This window comes from Triturus cristatus, chromosome 11 (genome assembly GCF_964204655.1).
Source record: "Triturus cristatus chromosome 11, aTriCri1.1, whole genome shotgun sequence".
NCBI lineage: Eukaryota > Metazoa > Chordata > Amphibia > Caudata > Salamandridae > Triturus > Triturus cristatus.
In genome coordinates this window covers 398,978,548-398,997,171 of record NC_140594.1, presented here as the reverse complement: position 1 = coordinate 398,997,171, position 18,624 = coordinate 398,978,548, and the positions used below count along the sequence as shown (strand labels likewise).

At 50.4% G+C, this 18,624-nt stretch overlaps 1 protein-coding gene across 1 annotated transcript in view; it reads right to left on the bottom strand.

The window, feature by feature from the left end:
• LOC146784288 (uncharacterized) overlaps window positions 1–18,624 on the bottom strand; it is a 161,110-nt gene that overhangs the window by 124,262 nt on the left and 18,224 nt on the right. The window contains exons 3-4 of the mRNA XM_085634364.1: window positions 11,368–11,560; window positions 11,036–11,209 (exon numbers count right to left, since the gene is read on the bottom strand). Of these exons, the coding sequence (XP_085490490.1) occupies window positions 11,036–11,209; window positions 11,368–11,560 (367 nt within the window). The remainder of the gene's footprint in view (window positions 1–11,035; window positions 11,210–11,367; window positions 11,561–18,624) is intronic.

The window sequence follows — 18,624 nt, the reverse complement described above, 5'->3', positions numbered from 1 at the left end:
GTCCGGCTCTCACGTGATGAAAATGCCCAGAAAGAGTCAAACAGGCACAGCGGATGCTCTGGTCCAAAGCGCACACAAATGCAGTGCGAGTCGTACACAGTACCTTAATTCGATGAGTCCGGCACGGACAAAGCGGTGAAAACAAAAGCGTTGCACGCGGCGATGTCCTTCTTTCACGGTGCGAGCTACGGCTCGTGGAGGTCCAGAGTCGCGTTGCTTGAGGGGGCGGTGCAGTTGCTGTTCGTTGCGGCGTACGAGCCGTACTGTAGAAGCCGCGGCTTTCAGTCTTTGGCTGCGGTGCGAGGCGGACGTATGGTGCGTACTCCCCCTTCCGATGCGAGCGGCAGCCTTGAACTTCAGCGGCAAGGTGCGAGTCGTACCAACCAAGATGACTCGCTGAAGCGAAGCGTTTGTACGCGGCGAAGTCGGCCAGTCACGGTGCGATCTACGGATCGTAGGACGCGTTGATTGAGGCAGACAGGCGGGGTACGGTGCGTTGCTGGACACGAATTGGAGGTACGAGGCGTACACAGCTCCCGGCCTCGGTAAAATGCTAAAAACAGCGTTTCTAGCAGCGGATTACGAGGCGGATGAAGTCCACTGGTCCTGGGACTTTATTCAGGGGGCAAGCTCACTCACAAGCCCTTGGAGATCTTTAAGCACAAGTTGAAGCACATTTTCTTTGTAGTCTTTCTCCTCTCCTTCAACAGCAAGGCAACCACTGCAGGCCAATCCCCCAGGTCAGGGATAGTACTCCTCTTTACAGCTTTCCTAGTTCCTTCTCCTCAGGCAGAGGTTCTTCTTGTCAAGCAGGATCTAATTTCTTGGGAGCAAGGTCCCAATACTTATACCCCTAATTCCTTTGTTCCTCTGGGGTAGAGGGGCCTTTTCCCAGCCAGAACCAGTTCCTGAGCACTTTGTTGACATGACTCTGACTTTCTATTCAGGGTGCAGGGCAGAGTCATCAGCCGCTCTACAGAAGGTGGAGCCAGCATTGTGGTGGCAGAGCACAGCCCTATTCAGAGTCCAGGTGCACTCCTCCCACCTATCTGGATGTCAATTTCTCTATTCACCACCAGGCTACCTAGCCCTGCCCCTCTGGAATTCCCAAGCCCTGTCACTCACAGAAACCAGACAGCAGATACACATCATAGCAGAGGCGGGCTGAAATGGTTAGGCAAGCAAATACCAGCTTTCTAAAAAGTGGTATTTGCAAACACAGAATATTAAAATAAACTTTACTAAAATATGTATTTTATTATTCTGAGTTCAGGCATACTAAACTCGAATTTCTACCATGTTCCCTGGGTCTGTTAGGATTATAGAATGTAACAATTCTGACAGCCCATTCTGGCCTATGAGAACAGGTAGCCTTGCAATAGTGAAGAACGAAAATGGCTGTAATTCACTATTAGGACATGCCACACACATCAGGGCTTGTCCTACCTTATGCTTACAATGCTCCCTGCCCTTGGGCCTACCATAGGGGTGACTCACATGAAGTAAAGGGAAGGTTTAGGGACTGGCAAGTGGGTGCACTTGCCCAGTCAGCATGACAGTACCAGACTGCACGCAGGTTCTGCAATGGCAGACCTTAGACATATTTTACAAGGCTGCTTCTGTGGGTGGCACAACCAGTGCTGCAAGCCCACTAGCAGCATTTGGATTTACAAGCCCATGGCACTCCTGGTGCACTTTACTGGGGTCTGACAGTAAACCAAATAAGCCAGTCATGGAATCCAACCAACATATACATTTTATACAGGGAGCACTTGCACTGTGGCACTGGTTGGCAGTGGCACAGTGCTCTGAGCAGCTAACACCAGCAAAACACATGAGGCACAGCAACAAAAAAGTGGAAGGGAGACTCACGCCAAGGTGCCAGGTCTAACACTGCCCACTGGGGTGCGGGGACTGGGGTCACCATCCCTTGCGGGTCAGCAGGGTGACCAGATGGCCTTGGCCGGCCGGGCCCCCTTCCCACTGCTCCCACGCAAGGCAAGCGGCCCTGGAAAGAAGCCTCCCGAGCAGAGGCCTCCGAGTGCCTGGCCACCCTCGCCGTCGTCGGACTGCAAGGGCGACTGGGTCCGGCTGTCTCAGGCCATCTGGGCACTGGGTCGTCCTGGACCATCTGCGGGCCGGGCAACCAGATGGCCCTGCGGGCCGGGTGACCAGATGGCCCTGTGGGCTGGGTGACCAGATGGCCGGCCTACCGGTCGGCTCAGCTCACTCCATCTTTTGTGCTTCCCCAGGAAGGTTGGGGGCTTAATAGTCGAGGAAAATGGGCTCCCCGGGCAGGCCGGTGGGGAGAGGACATGGCCTAGGCTTAACCCTCCTTGGTTCCTGCCCTGGGCTCCGGGAAGGTGGAACGCACACACGCCAGAGTCAGCACCCTGACGCCCAAGGGCCTGGGTGTGGGGGGTGACAGTCAGTAGCCAGGGCAGGTCGGCTGCAGAGCAGGGAGGACTGCCTAGCTCCCCGCTGTCTCCGGGGCAAGGAGTGGCAGGAGGCCAGCCCTGCATGAAAGGGGGGCCGAGCCAGAGCTCGAGCCCCTGGAGAGCTTTGAGAAGCCCTGAGCAGGGGACGCCTGGGCCTGGTCTAAGCTCGAGCCCCTGGAGAGCTTTGAGAAGCCCTGTGCAGGGGACGCCTGGGCCTGGTCTAGGATGGCAGCAACTTGCAGATGTCCCGTGCCGCCCAGGGGGGTCCACCGGGGCCCGGGGAGTCTCTCCCCGGCCTGTCTAGGGTTCGGAAGCTGGGACCAGGCCCGTGGCTTGAGCTCCGTTCGGCAGGCCCCGGGTTGCGGGAGCCCCCCATCCTGCAAGCCAGCCGAGGGTCTGGGCACTGGGGACAGGGGTCCATCGGGGCCTGGGGAGGCTCTCCCCTGCCTGGCTAGGGTTCGGAAGCTAGGACCGGGTTCGGGGCTTGAGCTCCGTCCAGCAGGGTTCGGGCTGCGGGAGCCCCGCGTCCTGCAAGCCAGCCGAGGGTTTGGGCGCTGGGAACGGGGGTCCCATCGGAGCCTCTCCCTGGCCTGGCTAGGGTTCGGAAGCTGGGACCGGACCCGGGGCTTGAGCTCTGTCCGGCGGGCCCTGGGGTGCAGGAGCCCCCAGTCCTGCAAGCCAGTCAAGGATCCAGGTGCTGCAGACGGGGGTCCATCAGGGCCTGGAGAGGCTCACACCGGCCTGGCTAGGGTTCGGAAGCTGGGACCGGGCCCGGGGCTTGGGCTCCATCTGGCGGGCTCCGGGTTGCGGAGGGCCCTGTCCTGCAAGCCAGCCGAGGGTCCGGGAGCTGGGGATGTGGGTCCCATTGGGGCCCAGGGAGGCTCTACCTGGCCTGCCTAGGGTTCGGAAGCTGGGACCGGGCCCAGGGCTTGAGCTCCATCTGGCAGGCCCCGGGGTGCAGGAGCCCCCCGTCCTGCAAGCCAGCCGAGGGTCCGGGTGCTGGGGACGGGGGTCCATGGGGGCCTGGGGAGGCTCTCCCCAGCCTGGCTGGGACCGGTCCCGAAGCTTGAGCTCCATCCGGCGGGCCCCGGGGTGTAGGAGCCCCCCGTCCTGCAAGCCAGCCAAGGGTACGGGTCCTGGAGACGGGGGTCCATCGGGGCCCGAGGAGGCTCTCCCCGGCCTGTCTAGGGTTTGGAAGCTTGGACTGGGCCCGAGGCTTGAGCTCCATTCGGCGGGCCCCGGGGTGCGGGAGCCCCCTGTTTTGCAAGCCTGCTGAGGGTCTGGGCGCTGGGGACAGGGGTCCATCGGGGCCCGGGAAGGCTCTCCCCGGCCTGGCTAGGGTTCAGAGGCTGGGACCAGGCCTGGGGCTTGAGCTCCATCTGGCAGGCCCCGGGCTGGGGGAGCCCCCCGTCCTGCAAGCCAGCCGAGGGTCCGGGCACTAGGGATGGGGTCCATTGGGGCACGGGGAGGCTCTTCCCAGCTTGGCTAGGGTCCGGAAGCTGGGACCTGGACTTGAGCTCTGTCTGGCGGGCCCCGGGCTGTGGGAGCCCCCCAGTCCTGCAAGCCAACCAAGGGTCCAGGCGCTGGGGACGGGGCTCCCATCGGCACCCAGGGAGGCTCTCCCTGGCCTGGCTAGGGTTCGGAAGCTGGGACCAGGCCCGGGGCATGAGCTCTATCCGGCGTGCCCCGGGATGCAGGAGTCGCCAGTCCTGCAAGCCAGCCGAGGGTCCAAGTGCTGGGGACGGGGGTCCATCAGGGCCTGGGGAGGCTCTCCCCGGCCTGGCTAGGGTTCAGAAGCTGGGACCGGGCTGAGGGCTTCAGTTCCATCCGATGGGCCCGGGTTGCGGGAGCCCCCCGTCCTGCAAGCCAGCCAAGGGTTCGGGCCCTGGGGACTGGGGTCCATCGAGGCCCGGGGAGGCTCTCCCCGGCCTGGCTAGGGTTCGGAAGCTGGGACCGGGCCCGGGGCTTGAGCTCCATCCGGCAGGCCCCGGGTTGCGGAGGCCCCTGTGCTGCAAGCCAGCCGAGGGTCTGGGCGCTGGGGACGTGGGTCCCATCGTGGCCAGGCAGGCTCTCCCTGGCCTGGCTAGGGTTCGGAAGCTGGGACCCGGCCCGGGGTTTGAACTCCATCTGGCAGGCCCAGGCTGCGGGAGCTCCCCAGTCCTGCAAGCCAACCGAGGGTTTGGAAGCTTGGACCGGGCCTGGGGCTTGAGCTCCATCTGGCAGGCCCCGGGCTGCGGGAGCCCCCCGTCCTGCAAGACAGCCGAGGGTCCGGGCACTAGGGACGGGGTCCATTGGGGCTTGGGGAGGCTCTTCCCAGCTTGGCTAGGGTCCAGAAGCTGGGACCGGGCCCGGGGTTTTTGCTCCGTCTGGTGGGCCCCGGGCTGCGGGAGCTCCCCAGTCCTGCAAGCCAACCGAGGGTCCAGGTGCTTGGCACGGGGCTCCCATCGGTGCCCATGGAGACTCTCCCTGGCCTGGCTAGGGTTCGGAAGCTGGGACCGGGCCCGGGGCTTGAGCTCCATCCGATGGGCCCGGGGTGCGGGAGTCCCCATCCTGCAAGCCAGCCAAGGGTTCGGGTGCTGGGGACGGGGGTCCATCAGGGCCTCCGGAGGCTCTCTCGAGCCTGGCTAGGGTTCGGAAGCTGGAACCGGGCTCGGGGCTTGAGCTCCATCTGATGGGCCCGGGGTGCGGGAGCCCCCCAACCTGCAAGCCAGCCAAGGGTTCGGGCTCTGGGGACGGGGGTCCATCGAGGCCTGGGGAGGTTCTCCCTGGCCTGGCAAGGGTTTGGAAGCTTGGACCGGGCCCGAGGCTTGAGCTCCGTTCAGTGGGCGCTGGGCTGCGGGAGCCCCCCAGTACTGCAAGCCAGTCGAGGGTCCGGGCACTGGGGCAGGGATCCATTGGGGCATGGGGAGGCTCTCCTCATCCTGGCTAGGGTCAGAAAGCTGGGACCGGGCCCGGGGCTTTAGCTCCGTTTGGTTGGCCCCGGGATGCGGGAGCCAGCCAGTCCTGCAATCCATCCGAGAGTCTGGGTGCTGGGGACAGTGGTCCACTTGGGCCGGGGCAGGCTCACCCGACCTGGCTGGGTTCAGAAGCAGGAACCGGGCAGGGGGCGAGGGTGGCTGGCTAACTCCACTCCCCTGGCGGAGCGGAGTTCTCTGCCCACCCTTAGTAAATATAAGTAGTCAAATTAAACAGCACCTGGTGAAAAGAAGAGTGTTTGTTTATAAAGAAAACATGTATGTGGAAACTTGCTCAGACTTGTGCCATGGGCATAGGACTTCTAAAATTTGCAACAGTTGCCAATGATCTAAAGTCGATGTGTCTGCAATGGAATGTGGCTTCAACATCTTGGAAACACAGGCAGTGGCACGTGATTTGTGGAATATGCTTGCTTGTGTTGAGTAAATGAAAGAAGGCATATGTTTAAATAAAGGTATCCTTGCTATCACAAATGAGAAGAGAGGAATTTAAAAATGTTTGGGCTGTCAAAATACGTGCATTGTAAAATAGCTGTGCAAGTACATTGTTTTTAAAATAGGGCAACATGTTGGATTTTTAAGCCAAAGTGGCAGTGTAAGTACGTTTCTTACAATCAGGTAACAGTTAGAGACATGAGTCCCATAGCCAGTTGAAGATGTGCATGCTAATGTGTAAAGTAAAGACTGAGAGGGGTGTGGACGGAGGCAAAAACACAGGAAAATGGTGGGTGGGGGAAGGGACAAGAAATAGTACCTGACTAGCGCAAGCGGCAGACACACTGGGCCCGATTAACAAAACTAACTTAAGACAAAATCCTAAACTTACTACCAATTTGGTATTCACAGAAGGCACTTACTCATTTTGGTATTCACAGAAGGCACTTACTCATTTCGGTATTCACAGAAGTTAGGAGTCCTAACTTTAGGACTCCTAAATGCCTTCTGTGAATACCGAAAGTCTTAAAGTTAGGATTTTTCTCAGTTTAGGAGTCCTAAAGTTAGGACTCCTAACTTTACTACTACTAAACTGAGAAAAATCCTAACTTTAAGACTTTCGGTATTCACAGAACGCATTTAGGAGTCCTAAAGTTAGGAGTCCTAACTTCTGTGAATACCGAAATGAGTAAGTGCCTTCTGTGAATACCAAAATGGTAGTAAGTCTAGGATTTTGTCTTAAGTTAGTTCTGTGAATCTGGCCCAAATTAATTAAAATGAATCAAGCTGTGTTAGATGTCAGGGCTTTAGGGAAATGCAAATGGTGTGGGCGCACTGGGCACTGACCTGGGGGATGAGGCGCTGACCTCAGGGGGAGCACTGTGCTTAGCAATAAAATTAGGGCTCCCGGTTTTATGGTATTTATTTTTGGGACATTTCTGTCTGTATTTATCCATTTTTATTTTTCGTCAACTTTATCTGTATTTATCCATATTTATTATGGGTTTTGTGAAAAAAGTAAAGCTGAAACTGGCATATTTCCGCATTTATTTAACCAATAAATATGCAGTCACGCTTGACTACCTGTCAGACTTCAGTGATATGAACACCTGCAGAAGATAAATCAATGTACTTATATAAAATATGCACATTTCAGTATCAGCCTTGTGCATATCTGTTGTTGATATCATGCTGTTCAAGCCTCTTTACAAAAATTATTTGTTATTTTAACACACTTACCTATCAATACACACTGTTATTGGCATGGCAGTCATGGCAAAGTGTATTTAGAATCATTCAAAAGGTACCCAATTTCCGTTTTTATCCACATTTAAAAATAAATACAGACAAGAAAATAATTTTTTTGTCTGTATTTATCTGTAAAAACGGAAAACCCTAATAGAAATATCGCCCTGAATCTTAGGCGTCTTCACGGGGTCCTTGCACGCCAAGTCACTATTGAGGAAGAGGCGGTTATTCTGTCACTCGGCGTTTGACCTGGTGGAGTGGCCCTTTCTTTTTGCGGTTCTTCGGCATGTCGGCTTAGGTCCAAAGTTCTGTGCTTGGGTCCAATTACTTTACTCACACCCTCTAGCCCAGATCGTAGTGAACGGCCATGTGTCCTCCACTTTCCCGCTGGGACGGGGAACGCGACAAGGATGCCCCCTCTCGCCGCTTCTTTTTGCGCTGGTGCTGGAGCCGCTGGCGGCCTGGATTCGGCAGGACCCGGTTATCCGGGGCCTACAATGGGCAAGAGGATGGGAGGACCGCATATCCCTATATGCGGATGATATCCTGCTCTACCTGGCGTCACCGGCTCCATTAATTGTCTCCTAGACATATGCACGTCCTATGGCCGAGTATCCGGGTATACTATTAATTGGGAGAAATCGTGTCTCTATGTGCTCCAGGGCCCCCCGCCTCGGCTTCCGCAAGGATGCGGGATGCAGATAGAGGAGGAGGGGTTCAAATATCTGGGAATATATGTCACCGCCGACAAGGCGCACTTCGTCGCTGAGAACCTCGTGGAGCCCCTTATGCGGCTTCGTCGTGATGTCAAGCATTGGCGCTCCTTACCGCTGACACTGTTGGGGAGAGCAGCCCTCTTTAAAATGATGGCCCTCCCCCGTTTCTTGTATATACTGCAAAACACGCCGTTTCCGGTTTCCCCCAAGTATTTTACATCGATAAATGCTGAGGTTACCAGCTTATTATGGAAGGGGAAAGCACCACGGATAGCGATGCGCAAATTGACAAAAGGCTGCTACGATGGAGGCATTGCCCTCCCAGATATCAAAATCTACTACTGGGCCTCGCAACTTGCGGTTGTTAACCAATGGCTCCACACGCCAGGAGATGAGCCAGCGTACCGCATGGACAGGATGCTGCTAGGAGATGGCGGCATCATGGGGGCATTATATAACAAAAATAAGAGACATAATCTTACGGGCCCGACGGCGCACACGGTTCAGGTGTGGCATGCGGCTCAGAAGGACCTGGGCTGGGACGGAAAAATAACACAGGCTATGCCACTGTGGGACGTGCGTAGGCTGGGTAGTCTGCGTAATACCAAAGGTTTTCAGCAGTGGGACCTGATAGGGATCTCGCGTGTGGGGGACCTCTGGAGGAAGAGAGGGGTGATAACATTCGAGCAGCTGCAGACTGAGTATGACCTGGACGCTGCCGAAAGATTCCGATACATCCAGGTCCGACATGCGCTTATGGCACAGATCGCGCCGGGTACAAAGTTGGCGGAGGCATCGCCCTTGGAGGACAGACTCCTCACGGACCACCTTACTAAGCGAGCCATATCTCAGACGTACCGCAAGATCATAAACAATCAGCCAGACCCTTTGGTGGCCCTAAAAGCGAGGTGGGAGGAAGAGCTTGGTGACTTTGACGAGACGGAGTGGCAGTAGGGCATAGCCTCCCCTATGGAGGTAGCGATACCATCCACATTCAAACTCATACAGCTCAAAATTCTACACTGCACATATTACACACGGACTCTCCTCTATAAGCTCAGCCAGACTGACTCTCCCCTCTGTCTTCGGCGATGCGGGAAGGATGGGACCCTCTTTCATACCCTGTGGATGTGCCCCGTAGTTTGCAAATACTGGAGGGCGGTCATGCGTACACTATCACAGGCGACACACATCCCGCTGCTTCCGGATCCCAGGAGGTGTCTCCTCAATATATGGGAGCCCACCGACCTCAACCGCGCAACGCAAACGTGGGCAACAATAGGCATGATGGTGGCGAAACGAAACATAGCGCAGAAGTGGGGGTCCAGTCAGTCCCCTACCCTCCCCCAGTGGTGTAGGGACATGGCCTCCATCATGGTTGCTGAAAAGGCAGTGTATATACATAGGGGATGCCCCAAGAAATGGACACAGGTATGGGGGAAATGGAACAGTTACCGAGGAGACATCTGTGAGCCCCCAAGGGAGAACTCTGATCAAGAGCTTAGTGATTAGGCATTCTGGGGGACGGACGGAGGGGTGGGCGGGTGCAGCTGGGCTCTTAGCCAGCGTAATCCTACATGTGTTTGCTCTACAGTACCTGATAATGTTTGTGCTGTCATTTTTGATGTGTAATGACACTACAGTTACGGAGGTACTGTTTCTCGAGGTATGCAATGTCACATATTTTACTGTATGTTCTGAGAAAACCAATAAAAAGTTTTTACAAAAAAAAAAAACGGAAAACAGGGAGCCTTAGCAATAACTTACAATTTCAAAACACCTTCTGTAGAGTTCCTTGTGCACCCAGCTTTCTGGCAGCAATAAAAAATATCAATAACTCTTGTGATTGATGATGCTGTTAGAAAGGGAGATCGAAGTTTAGTCTATTGGCATAAAGTAGCACAGAGGGTTAAAATGCCTGCTGCAAAGAACACATACTGTGCAGATCCCAAATCTGTATTTTGTATGGACAGTGGAGTGGAATATTGCTTTTGTTACAGAGATCCTTGTGTTACTGTAGTGCATAATACACAGCACTAATATAGAACAGTGACTGTTACAAACTGCCTTCAAAGAGCTGCATGCAAACTGCGTATAATAGTTAAGAGGTTATGTTTTTTTCCCCAGTCTTTCATTATCTATACCTAATGTTGCATAAAAGGGGTTTGTTTGCGTAGATATACATTCTTATTAGTAAAGCCAGCCTTTGCCAGTGCTTTAAAATGAATGCAATGTATGTGAGAGATGCGCTATGGAGAGAAAGAAGGGGCACTTTATCCCAGTGGTAGTCAGGGAATCCGTGGAGGAGGTCATGGGGGTGGGCACCAAAACTGATAGTTGCACCGGGAGCCCCCAGCGCTAAAGCTGGCCCAAAAGGAAATGATGAATGGTGCGTGTTGGCCAACTACGACGCAACAAAGAAGAGTGACAATAAAGTCAATGAATGGTATGCAATGGGTGGGCTGGAAGCCCTTTGCTGTACACAATAGTCTCGAAGAGACAGTGCATGCACTGTCGAGCCGAGATCTGACCAGAGCCGGACTGGCCGTTGCGGGCACCGGGCAATCCCCCGGTGGGCCGCACGGGTGGGGACCGTTTTGGGGCCCCTGGGGGCCGTTTTTGTTACAGGGCCGTTTTTGCAGCATAGCTGGCTGTAACAAAATCGGCAGAAAACCGGCCCTGGCAAAGAGCTCAGCGGCACCCCCAACCCTCAGCGGCACCCCCAACCCCCGGGGGGGGGCCTGCCGAGCACTTTGCCAGGGCCGGTTTTGGTTCCCAGTCCGGCCCTGGATCTGACAATAGCAATAAGTGAAGTGAAGTGGTCCCCTCACATCCCTAGCTAAGCCCCAGATCTACTGCAGCTGCTGAATTAATGGCAGTTAATTCCCTGAATGCAGTGAGTATTCCAGGACTGCTAGAGTAGGGAGCCTCTATCGGCCCCGCCCCACCCTATACCAACGCCATCTTTATGGGAGGTGGCTCACTGGGGTTTTCCATCGGTACCATGAGTCTGTGTGTTATTCTCTTGGCTGTAACAGGTATCATTCAATTCCAGCCTCTATGGTTGTGTTCATATAGCAGACTCAAAGTGGCTTGTTTACAAGCCCCTTGCACCGCCGGTACGTCACTTTTAATATGGGAAACACTGATGTAACGGTGGGAAAAGGGGCTTGTTAATAAGCCTCAAAGTGTTATTTGATGGAAGAGTCTTCCGGAAACGTACCTTTCTTTCCATGAGCTTTTTTTTTGAGCCGCTTTAGAGCATTCCCAGAAGGCTTTCTTTTCGCGCTGTACAACATGACTTTTTGGTCCCAATCAGGCGAATGTGCAACTGGTATATTATTTCGGGCCTGGGGCCTTGATGAGCTTATATACCAGGTGTGCCTTGCAACAAGATCTGAAAATGAGGATATGGCATAATATTTAAGGTATGCAATGCACAGAACAGACAAGTTATAAAGGGCCATGTTTAAGTTTACTCTTCATACTTCAGGGGTGATGCACAATCAAGGTGTGAGGACCCAATAGGCAGGAGAATCACTAGAAGAAACTCACCTCTCAACTCAAACCTCTTATGCATGTCCATAAGGGTCCTCGCTCTCGGCGTGAAGACTATCTCCTTCCTCACAATCATCCTCAGGTACACGTAGGGTGGCACTGGGTAGGAGAAGCTGAGATGGATTCTGCTCACTTGGATAGAGCTGCCTCCACTCTGGTGGTACATGCACGACCACCGGTGCAAAGGTTCCTATAGTGGATAAAGAGAAGAGATCACCAGCTAGAGAATGTCAGTGTAACCAATAATTGAGTGGCCTTCTGCAACATAGTTCATCTCTCATAAACTGATAGTGCTCGGGCAAAATCAGTCAGAATGTAATCATTTTATCATATGCGAAAGGATGAAAAGCTGGGTTGAAACTGCCAGAATTCCAACTTGTGACCTACAGATTGTATCTATTATCATGTTAACAGATATGGAGTGACTAGCACGTATGTGCACCGGTGGGCGGTCGGGCAACTAAGTGGTGGGTGGGTGTGTAGCTGCATGCATACAGGTAAGGCGTGTGGCAAATCATAAAAAATAAAGTAACTTACCTTGCCTGCTGCACGTCCGATGTCCCCTTCGGTCCCTCCTCCCTCATTTCTGCAGGCTCCAGACTCTAGTAAGTTCCACTAACCAGTCCTGGCGCTGCTCTCACCAGCATGAGAGCGGCACCTGGATTGGATGGAGCGTCCTGGCTGGACACTCCTTCAGTCCCTTTAGGCCTGTGCTTGGTCTCCACCCAGCTGTCTAAGACAGCTGAGTGGAGAGCTTCAAAGTGCACATGTCACTTTGGCCAGCTCAAGAGAGCCGGCCAAAGTGACATGCGCACTTTGGAGGGTCCATCTTGCTCCTCCATTGGCAGCAGAGGAGGACACACCACTACTAATCCCGGCTGCAGGTTGTGCGCTGCTAAACATGAAAAATTAAATGGCAATTAAATAATTGCATTGCGTTTTATTTTTTCACGTTTAGAGCCACAGCAAGATGGGGGTGCAGCCCCCTCGCCCTCACGAATAAACCGCCACTGTAGCAGATGTAATTACCGACTGAAATATCTTATTGACCTGAAAAGGGTTCTACACCAGTCAAATGATGAGAAGCAGGAGTGGGGGTCCATCTTAACTATTGTTCTAAAAGCCTGCTGTATGTCAGCATTTCTCCTTACTTAGGGTGATTCTATAATAGTCCCCATTCATAAAAAAGGAGACCGACACAACCCTGCCTGTTACAGGCCGATCTTGCTGCTTGACTCCCTAGTCAAAATAGTTGGCAGAATAATTTTAAATAGATTACAAGATTGGGCTGACAGTAAAGGTGTGCTTACCAATTTACAATATGGGTTTTGTACTGGGGTGGGGACGATTGAACAGTCTTAATTTGTCCATCCTCATAGGGAAGTGCACGAAAATCAAAGCCAGCAACTTGTATTTAGGATTTGTCGAACTTTGATCCGCCTTTGATTGTATTAATCACTCCAAACTCTGGGCGATAATGGGCGAGATGGGAGCGGACTCCACGATAATTTCCTTCCTAAAGGACCTCTACGCAGGTGCAAAGCTAGGATTAGACACGGAACTCACGGTGAATACACTCAGTCGTTCAGCATAGGTAGAGGGGTGAGGCAGGGCTGTGTCCTTGTACCTCATCTGTTTTCACTTTACATCAATAACGTGGGCACTGCCCTGGTCCTGCAACCGAAAAACCTGGCACAGGTGGGAAACCGTCCTGTGCCTGCCCTTCTCTATGCTGACGACGCGGTATTGATGGCGCGCACCCTAAACTCAATGCAGCTGGTACTTAACAACTTTGTCAATTACATGCAGGATCTTGACCTTCATGTAAACCAGGCTAAGACTTTTATAATGAAGTGTGGGAGGAAAACAGGCAGCTCACAAGTTATGAGAATTAAGTACACCATTATTGAACACACCGATACCTTCTCATATCTTGGTGTGTTATTTGACAAAGGCGATTCTTGGAATCAAGCTATGAAAACAAGGTCGTTACTTTTCAGAAGTGCCTGTATGTCATTACGTAAATTTGCTCTGAGACTGGGTACTAATCCCCCTAAGGAAATGTTGACCATCTATAAGACCATCTATAAGGCCAGGAGTGTAAGCAAAGCAATATATGGGGCAGGCATCAGGGGACATGTGAACTGCAAGCCGATTGAAGTAGTGGAAAATGAATTTTTAATTTTAAGATCCATTCTTGCTACTCCTAAATCCGCATCATCCTTTGTCTGTTATGCAGAGCTGGGACTACCATTTCTTACCGATTTAATTAAGACTCAACCAATGCTGTTGTGGTATAAAGTGTGGCCATCTGAGTACACATTTTTTAATCAACTTGGCATTAGGGAATGCCTAAACTCTACTCATTATGCACAAATTTCCTGGTTAAAGTATGTAGAGAGTTTCTGCAAGCACCTGGGTCATCCAGAATATTTTAATAACCCTGAAAATCTAGTGAAACTGAATAGGAAAGACCTAAAAATTGACTGCTCAGTATACCTGGAGAATAACAGGATGTCGGAAGAACTGTTAAAACCCTCTGTTCAAAGAAATCAGTTCATTTTAACCAGCTACGACATCCAACTATATCTTAGACAGGTCGCACACCAAAAGCATCGATATGTTTTAACACGTTTTAGGATGGACATTTTTCACCGCGCGGTTACGTTCCCTGAAGTATATGATTGGTCCGCCACCTTATCCAATTGTCCATGCGATAATGCTTCTACACAGACAATAATGTACGTTGTTTTCTTTTGTAAAGTTTATTAAAAAAATGGAGGAAGCATTATATATTAAGTTATCTAAAGCACCTAGATTTTTATCAATGCCATCCAGCTTATCTATTTCTGCAGTCCCTACCGACAATCGACATCTGTTTAAGAATGTCATCTTTCCTGTGGAGCGTCATTTATGCCAGGAAGTCTGTTTTATCATTTTTATGATATGTTTTTTAAGGATGATATATATGAATTTTATAAAATAGTTATTGGTTGGGGTGACCATGACAGGACAGTATGGAGGGCTCCGTTTTTGAGGTTCTTACCCTCCTGCTGCTCCATGACAACGAATCAAGAATATTTTTAATGATTAGAAGTTAACAATTCCTCAAGATGATTGTTAAATAGGTATGGAAAGGCCTGTCTTTTTACAATTATGGGTTGATTTGCATGTGTTTGGAACTCTGTTTTCTGACATCGTCTTATCTTTTGTATTGTGCTTTTATGGTCTAATATTTTCTTGCCCAAATAAAGATGGTGATTGATAGAAGCAGGAGTGCTTTTTTACTTTTCTGCACTCAAAAAGATGCAGAAAATTCAAGATAATTTGTTTGTGAAATTAATTTCAATATTACATAACAAAATTAAAAGATGTGCTAAATTATTTTACATATTTTATACGCACACACACACACACCACATACACACATCACACCGTAGAAGTAGCCACTATGCAGTTATAAGTATCAGAGTTTCCACAGGAAGAGTGCTTTTAGTTTTGCTAATATCTTTGGCACCGTTTGATGAATCTTCACAAAGGTTTCCCAAAAGAAAAGTTTACTCACCATAGCACCTTCCTGGAAAGTTCTGGGATGATCGCTAAAGCAGGGGCCAAAAAAAGGGGTCCTAAAACACTTTGTCCCTTGCATTTTCACATAGAATAAATTAGACAACGATACAGGAATACCAGCTGAATAGAATTACACAAATTTGGCAGAAAGATAGGTCTTTACCCAGAAACTATGCTATTTGGGATTTGGGAGAAATCTGTTCAGGGGATTTAGCGAAATTGAGGCTCAAAATGTAGAGATATCTGTCCTGCAGGACAGATATCTGAAGTAATTGAAGTAACTAGAACTTGCAACCCCACCACGGACAGTGTTGACATTAGTGATGTCAATTATGTTTTCTTTAATTTAGCCACCCCAGAAAGTCCAGAGTGTCAGGGTACCTCTCCCCTGCCCCCTTATACCTTATTTTCTTTTCATTTTCAGCTCACGGGGACCGACACCCGGTGTCCTGTAGTGGCGGTTGCAACATTTCTCTTCATGTTGCTGCTAGGCAAACAGAGCGCAAGCTCCCGCGGGACTAGTGGTAGCTTCCCCCTCCTGCTGTAGCTAGGCGACTGATGGGGAAAAAAGCCTTCTCTGGCAGTGCTTAATTTGAACTGGTGGTTTCTGGTGCTTGGCACTGGCACTTAATTGTCAGCACCGGCACGTATGACAGCCTGGCACATGGTGGCGCTGTCTACTTAATTTAGAGATGACCACAACAACAGTTAATTATTAATGGTATATTCATTAAAAATTACTATTACCTGCCACCCAAGCCATTCTTATAGCTTTGGAGGCCTGAAATAGTCCGAATTCTCACACCTGTAAGAGTGTGATGGTTAGTAGTTGTACTGTTACTTTCATTGGTAGCAAAGCAGGGCAATGTGTGGTGGAAGCTGCAGTGGCCTCCTGACGAGAGCCCTGGTTCTTATTTTTTTTTACAAATCAAGCACTGCCCTCTGCCAATCATATCGCTCCACTATTGAAACATGAAAGGATATGGGACTCCTGCAAGAGTCCTGTGAACCCAACTTTCCAGATATTTATAAAATTTGAACCTCAGTTTCTCAAAAACTAGATTTAGGGCCATATTATAAGTTTGATGGTCCTCCTGCGGGCCCGCCACCGCTGCACTGACAGGAGGTCCGCCAGTCCCGTAGTGCATCCGCCCTCCAGATTACAACTGTAATCCATGGCAGGCCGGCGGTGGTGTCATGGCAGAGGCTACCTAAGGCTTGTAGGAAAGCCTTAAGACAGATTGCCGCCGTGAGACCACCACAGCACATTCCTGCTCGGTATGGAATGCACCAGGTTGTGTATTCTATACTGTACATGAACTGGGATGCAATTCCAGGGGGACACAACGTATGCCCCCCTGCATGCGCCACCAAGCCCAGTAGCGGCAGGGAGTCCTGTTAGGGCCCCCTTAGTTGCCTCACAGGCCACCCTTTTCATGTCAGGCTGACTGCCATGGAAAGGGTGGTAGTATGAGAACTCCTAATATGCTTGGCGGTACTGCAACGGCACCGCCAGCATATTACTATGCCTGACTGCCAACTCTATACCACAGGATCCTGGATCCCGGCAGAGGCAGCACTCTTGTGGCGGTCCAACCCCCACACTCTCAATGAGGTGCACGGTGCCGCAGTGGTGGCAGTGGTTGCACCGCCACTGCGAGTACGGCTGTCCAATGGACTACTATACTCATAATAAGGCCCTTAGTTTGTGCATTATTTGGTGTAATTCCATGCAGCCATTTTGTCTGGAACCTTCTTGACAAATCTTCCTGAACCTTTCCCAAAAAAAGTTCATTCACCTCAGCTCCTTCCTGGAAAGTTTCAGGTCAATCTGTTAAGCATGGGCCTGGTAAAAGATCAGTTGTCCCAAAAAGTTTTTTCCCACATGTAATATCCATAGGAATTTTGGAACAGAGATACAGAGAAAATGACACAACAGAATTAAACCAAATTTGGCAGAAAGCAATATCTTTACACAGAACGAGTGCTTTTGTGATTTGGTGTGAATCTGTTCCGCTGTTTTAGAGAAATTATGATTAAAAACATAGTTTTCTAGAAGGTTGGTACCACGAGACAGCAAATCTTTAAAAAATAGAACGTTTTCATTGGTCGTGAGGACTTTTCTTCCAGTTGGCTGCTTTGGTGTTGCAGGACAGAACAACTTCATTGACTGGCTGCAATATGAAATAAAATGTTGCGTCCAGTGTTACAGGGCACAGGGCCTGTAAAAAGCATGTAAGGGACAGGGTAGGGGGTACTCTGACTCTTGACCATTGTGAGTAGGTGCCAGAATAACTTCCAATGCCCCCCAAATTATCTATTTTCTCTTAGGGCACGCCAGTCCCATAGTACACTTGGCTGAGTATTTCACAGCACTCGCAGGAGTTCTGCAGGACCCATTGCGGCCTTCTGTGTGGTTCCGTGGGCCTCTGGTAAGAGGCATTGGGGACCCCTTTTTTCCTGCGGGAGCCCTGGGAGAGAGAAAAAAAACCAAAGGGAAATGTGGGTCCTGGTGAGATGGTAGGAGTTTTGGCCGGTTGGCCGTTCATGGGATGTTGGCCACCGATTGGGTTTGGGCGCAGGCCCTGTGGACAACCATATGTCGCACACACCCACAGGCCAAAGGCCATGCACAGCAGAGGGTTGACCGCAGGCATATTGTAATTAGATCATACTTTACCTTTAAAAAAACACTGAAATTCACTGAAAAAAATCAAAGGTTAAAGTGGCGTTATATGTTCATCTTCTAATAATAAAAAATATTGTTTTAAAAGCAAAAAGCACTGAAATTCACCAGTTATACGTAAATTATTTAGGTACAATTTGCACTGCTATGATGCAAAGCTTATGACCTCACATATCACATCACTGATAACACCTTAAATCTATCGAGATGCAAGTTATAATTAGGTTACTCACATCATGATTTGTTCTATTATTGAGGTTTACGCCAGAAGTTAGGTATTTGGTGGTGTTGATTAAATATTATTTAAAATGGTTTGAATGGAGATTTATTCATGAAGCCAGAAAACTATTTGTTGTGGGTTTCTGAAGGATGTTTTCTTTAAAGAAGGTTATCCCTCCATCATCATTATTGACAATGGCATGCAGTTTACGTAATGCGAAATGACTGACAAGTTTTTGGATGCTGTGTATATTAAACATAGATGTACCATATTGCATCACCTGTAAGCCGATGGTTTAGTAGAAAGAATTAACCACATTACAAAGGAGTGCCTACAACAGGTGGTTGCTACAAATTGTGATGCATGACGTGGGTACATTGAACTGCATCGCCTTCTGTCGTAAATAAAGTGCTGTTTTTTTGTTGGGTGAGAGACATGTTGCATGTGTTTTGTGTCCGGAATGGTTTCATACCTTATAAGAACGCATAAATAAGAGTAGTGATAACAGAGGGAGGGTGTATGATACTGTAGATGACAGAATTACCAAACATCCTGTCACATCACAGCAGTACTGTGATGGAAGACGTATTGTTCAACTGAAGATGATATATTAGGATATTTTCGGAATTAAGAAACCCACCAAACAGGAAAAGAAGGAGCCTATTTATTTTAAACCAGGTGTAAGGGAAAATCTGGTTTGCTTGAGAGATCGGAAGTGCGAGAACAGCAGCAGAGTGTGGAAATTGCCTTTTCTGCTAATGTGATGGTGGTAAAAGGA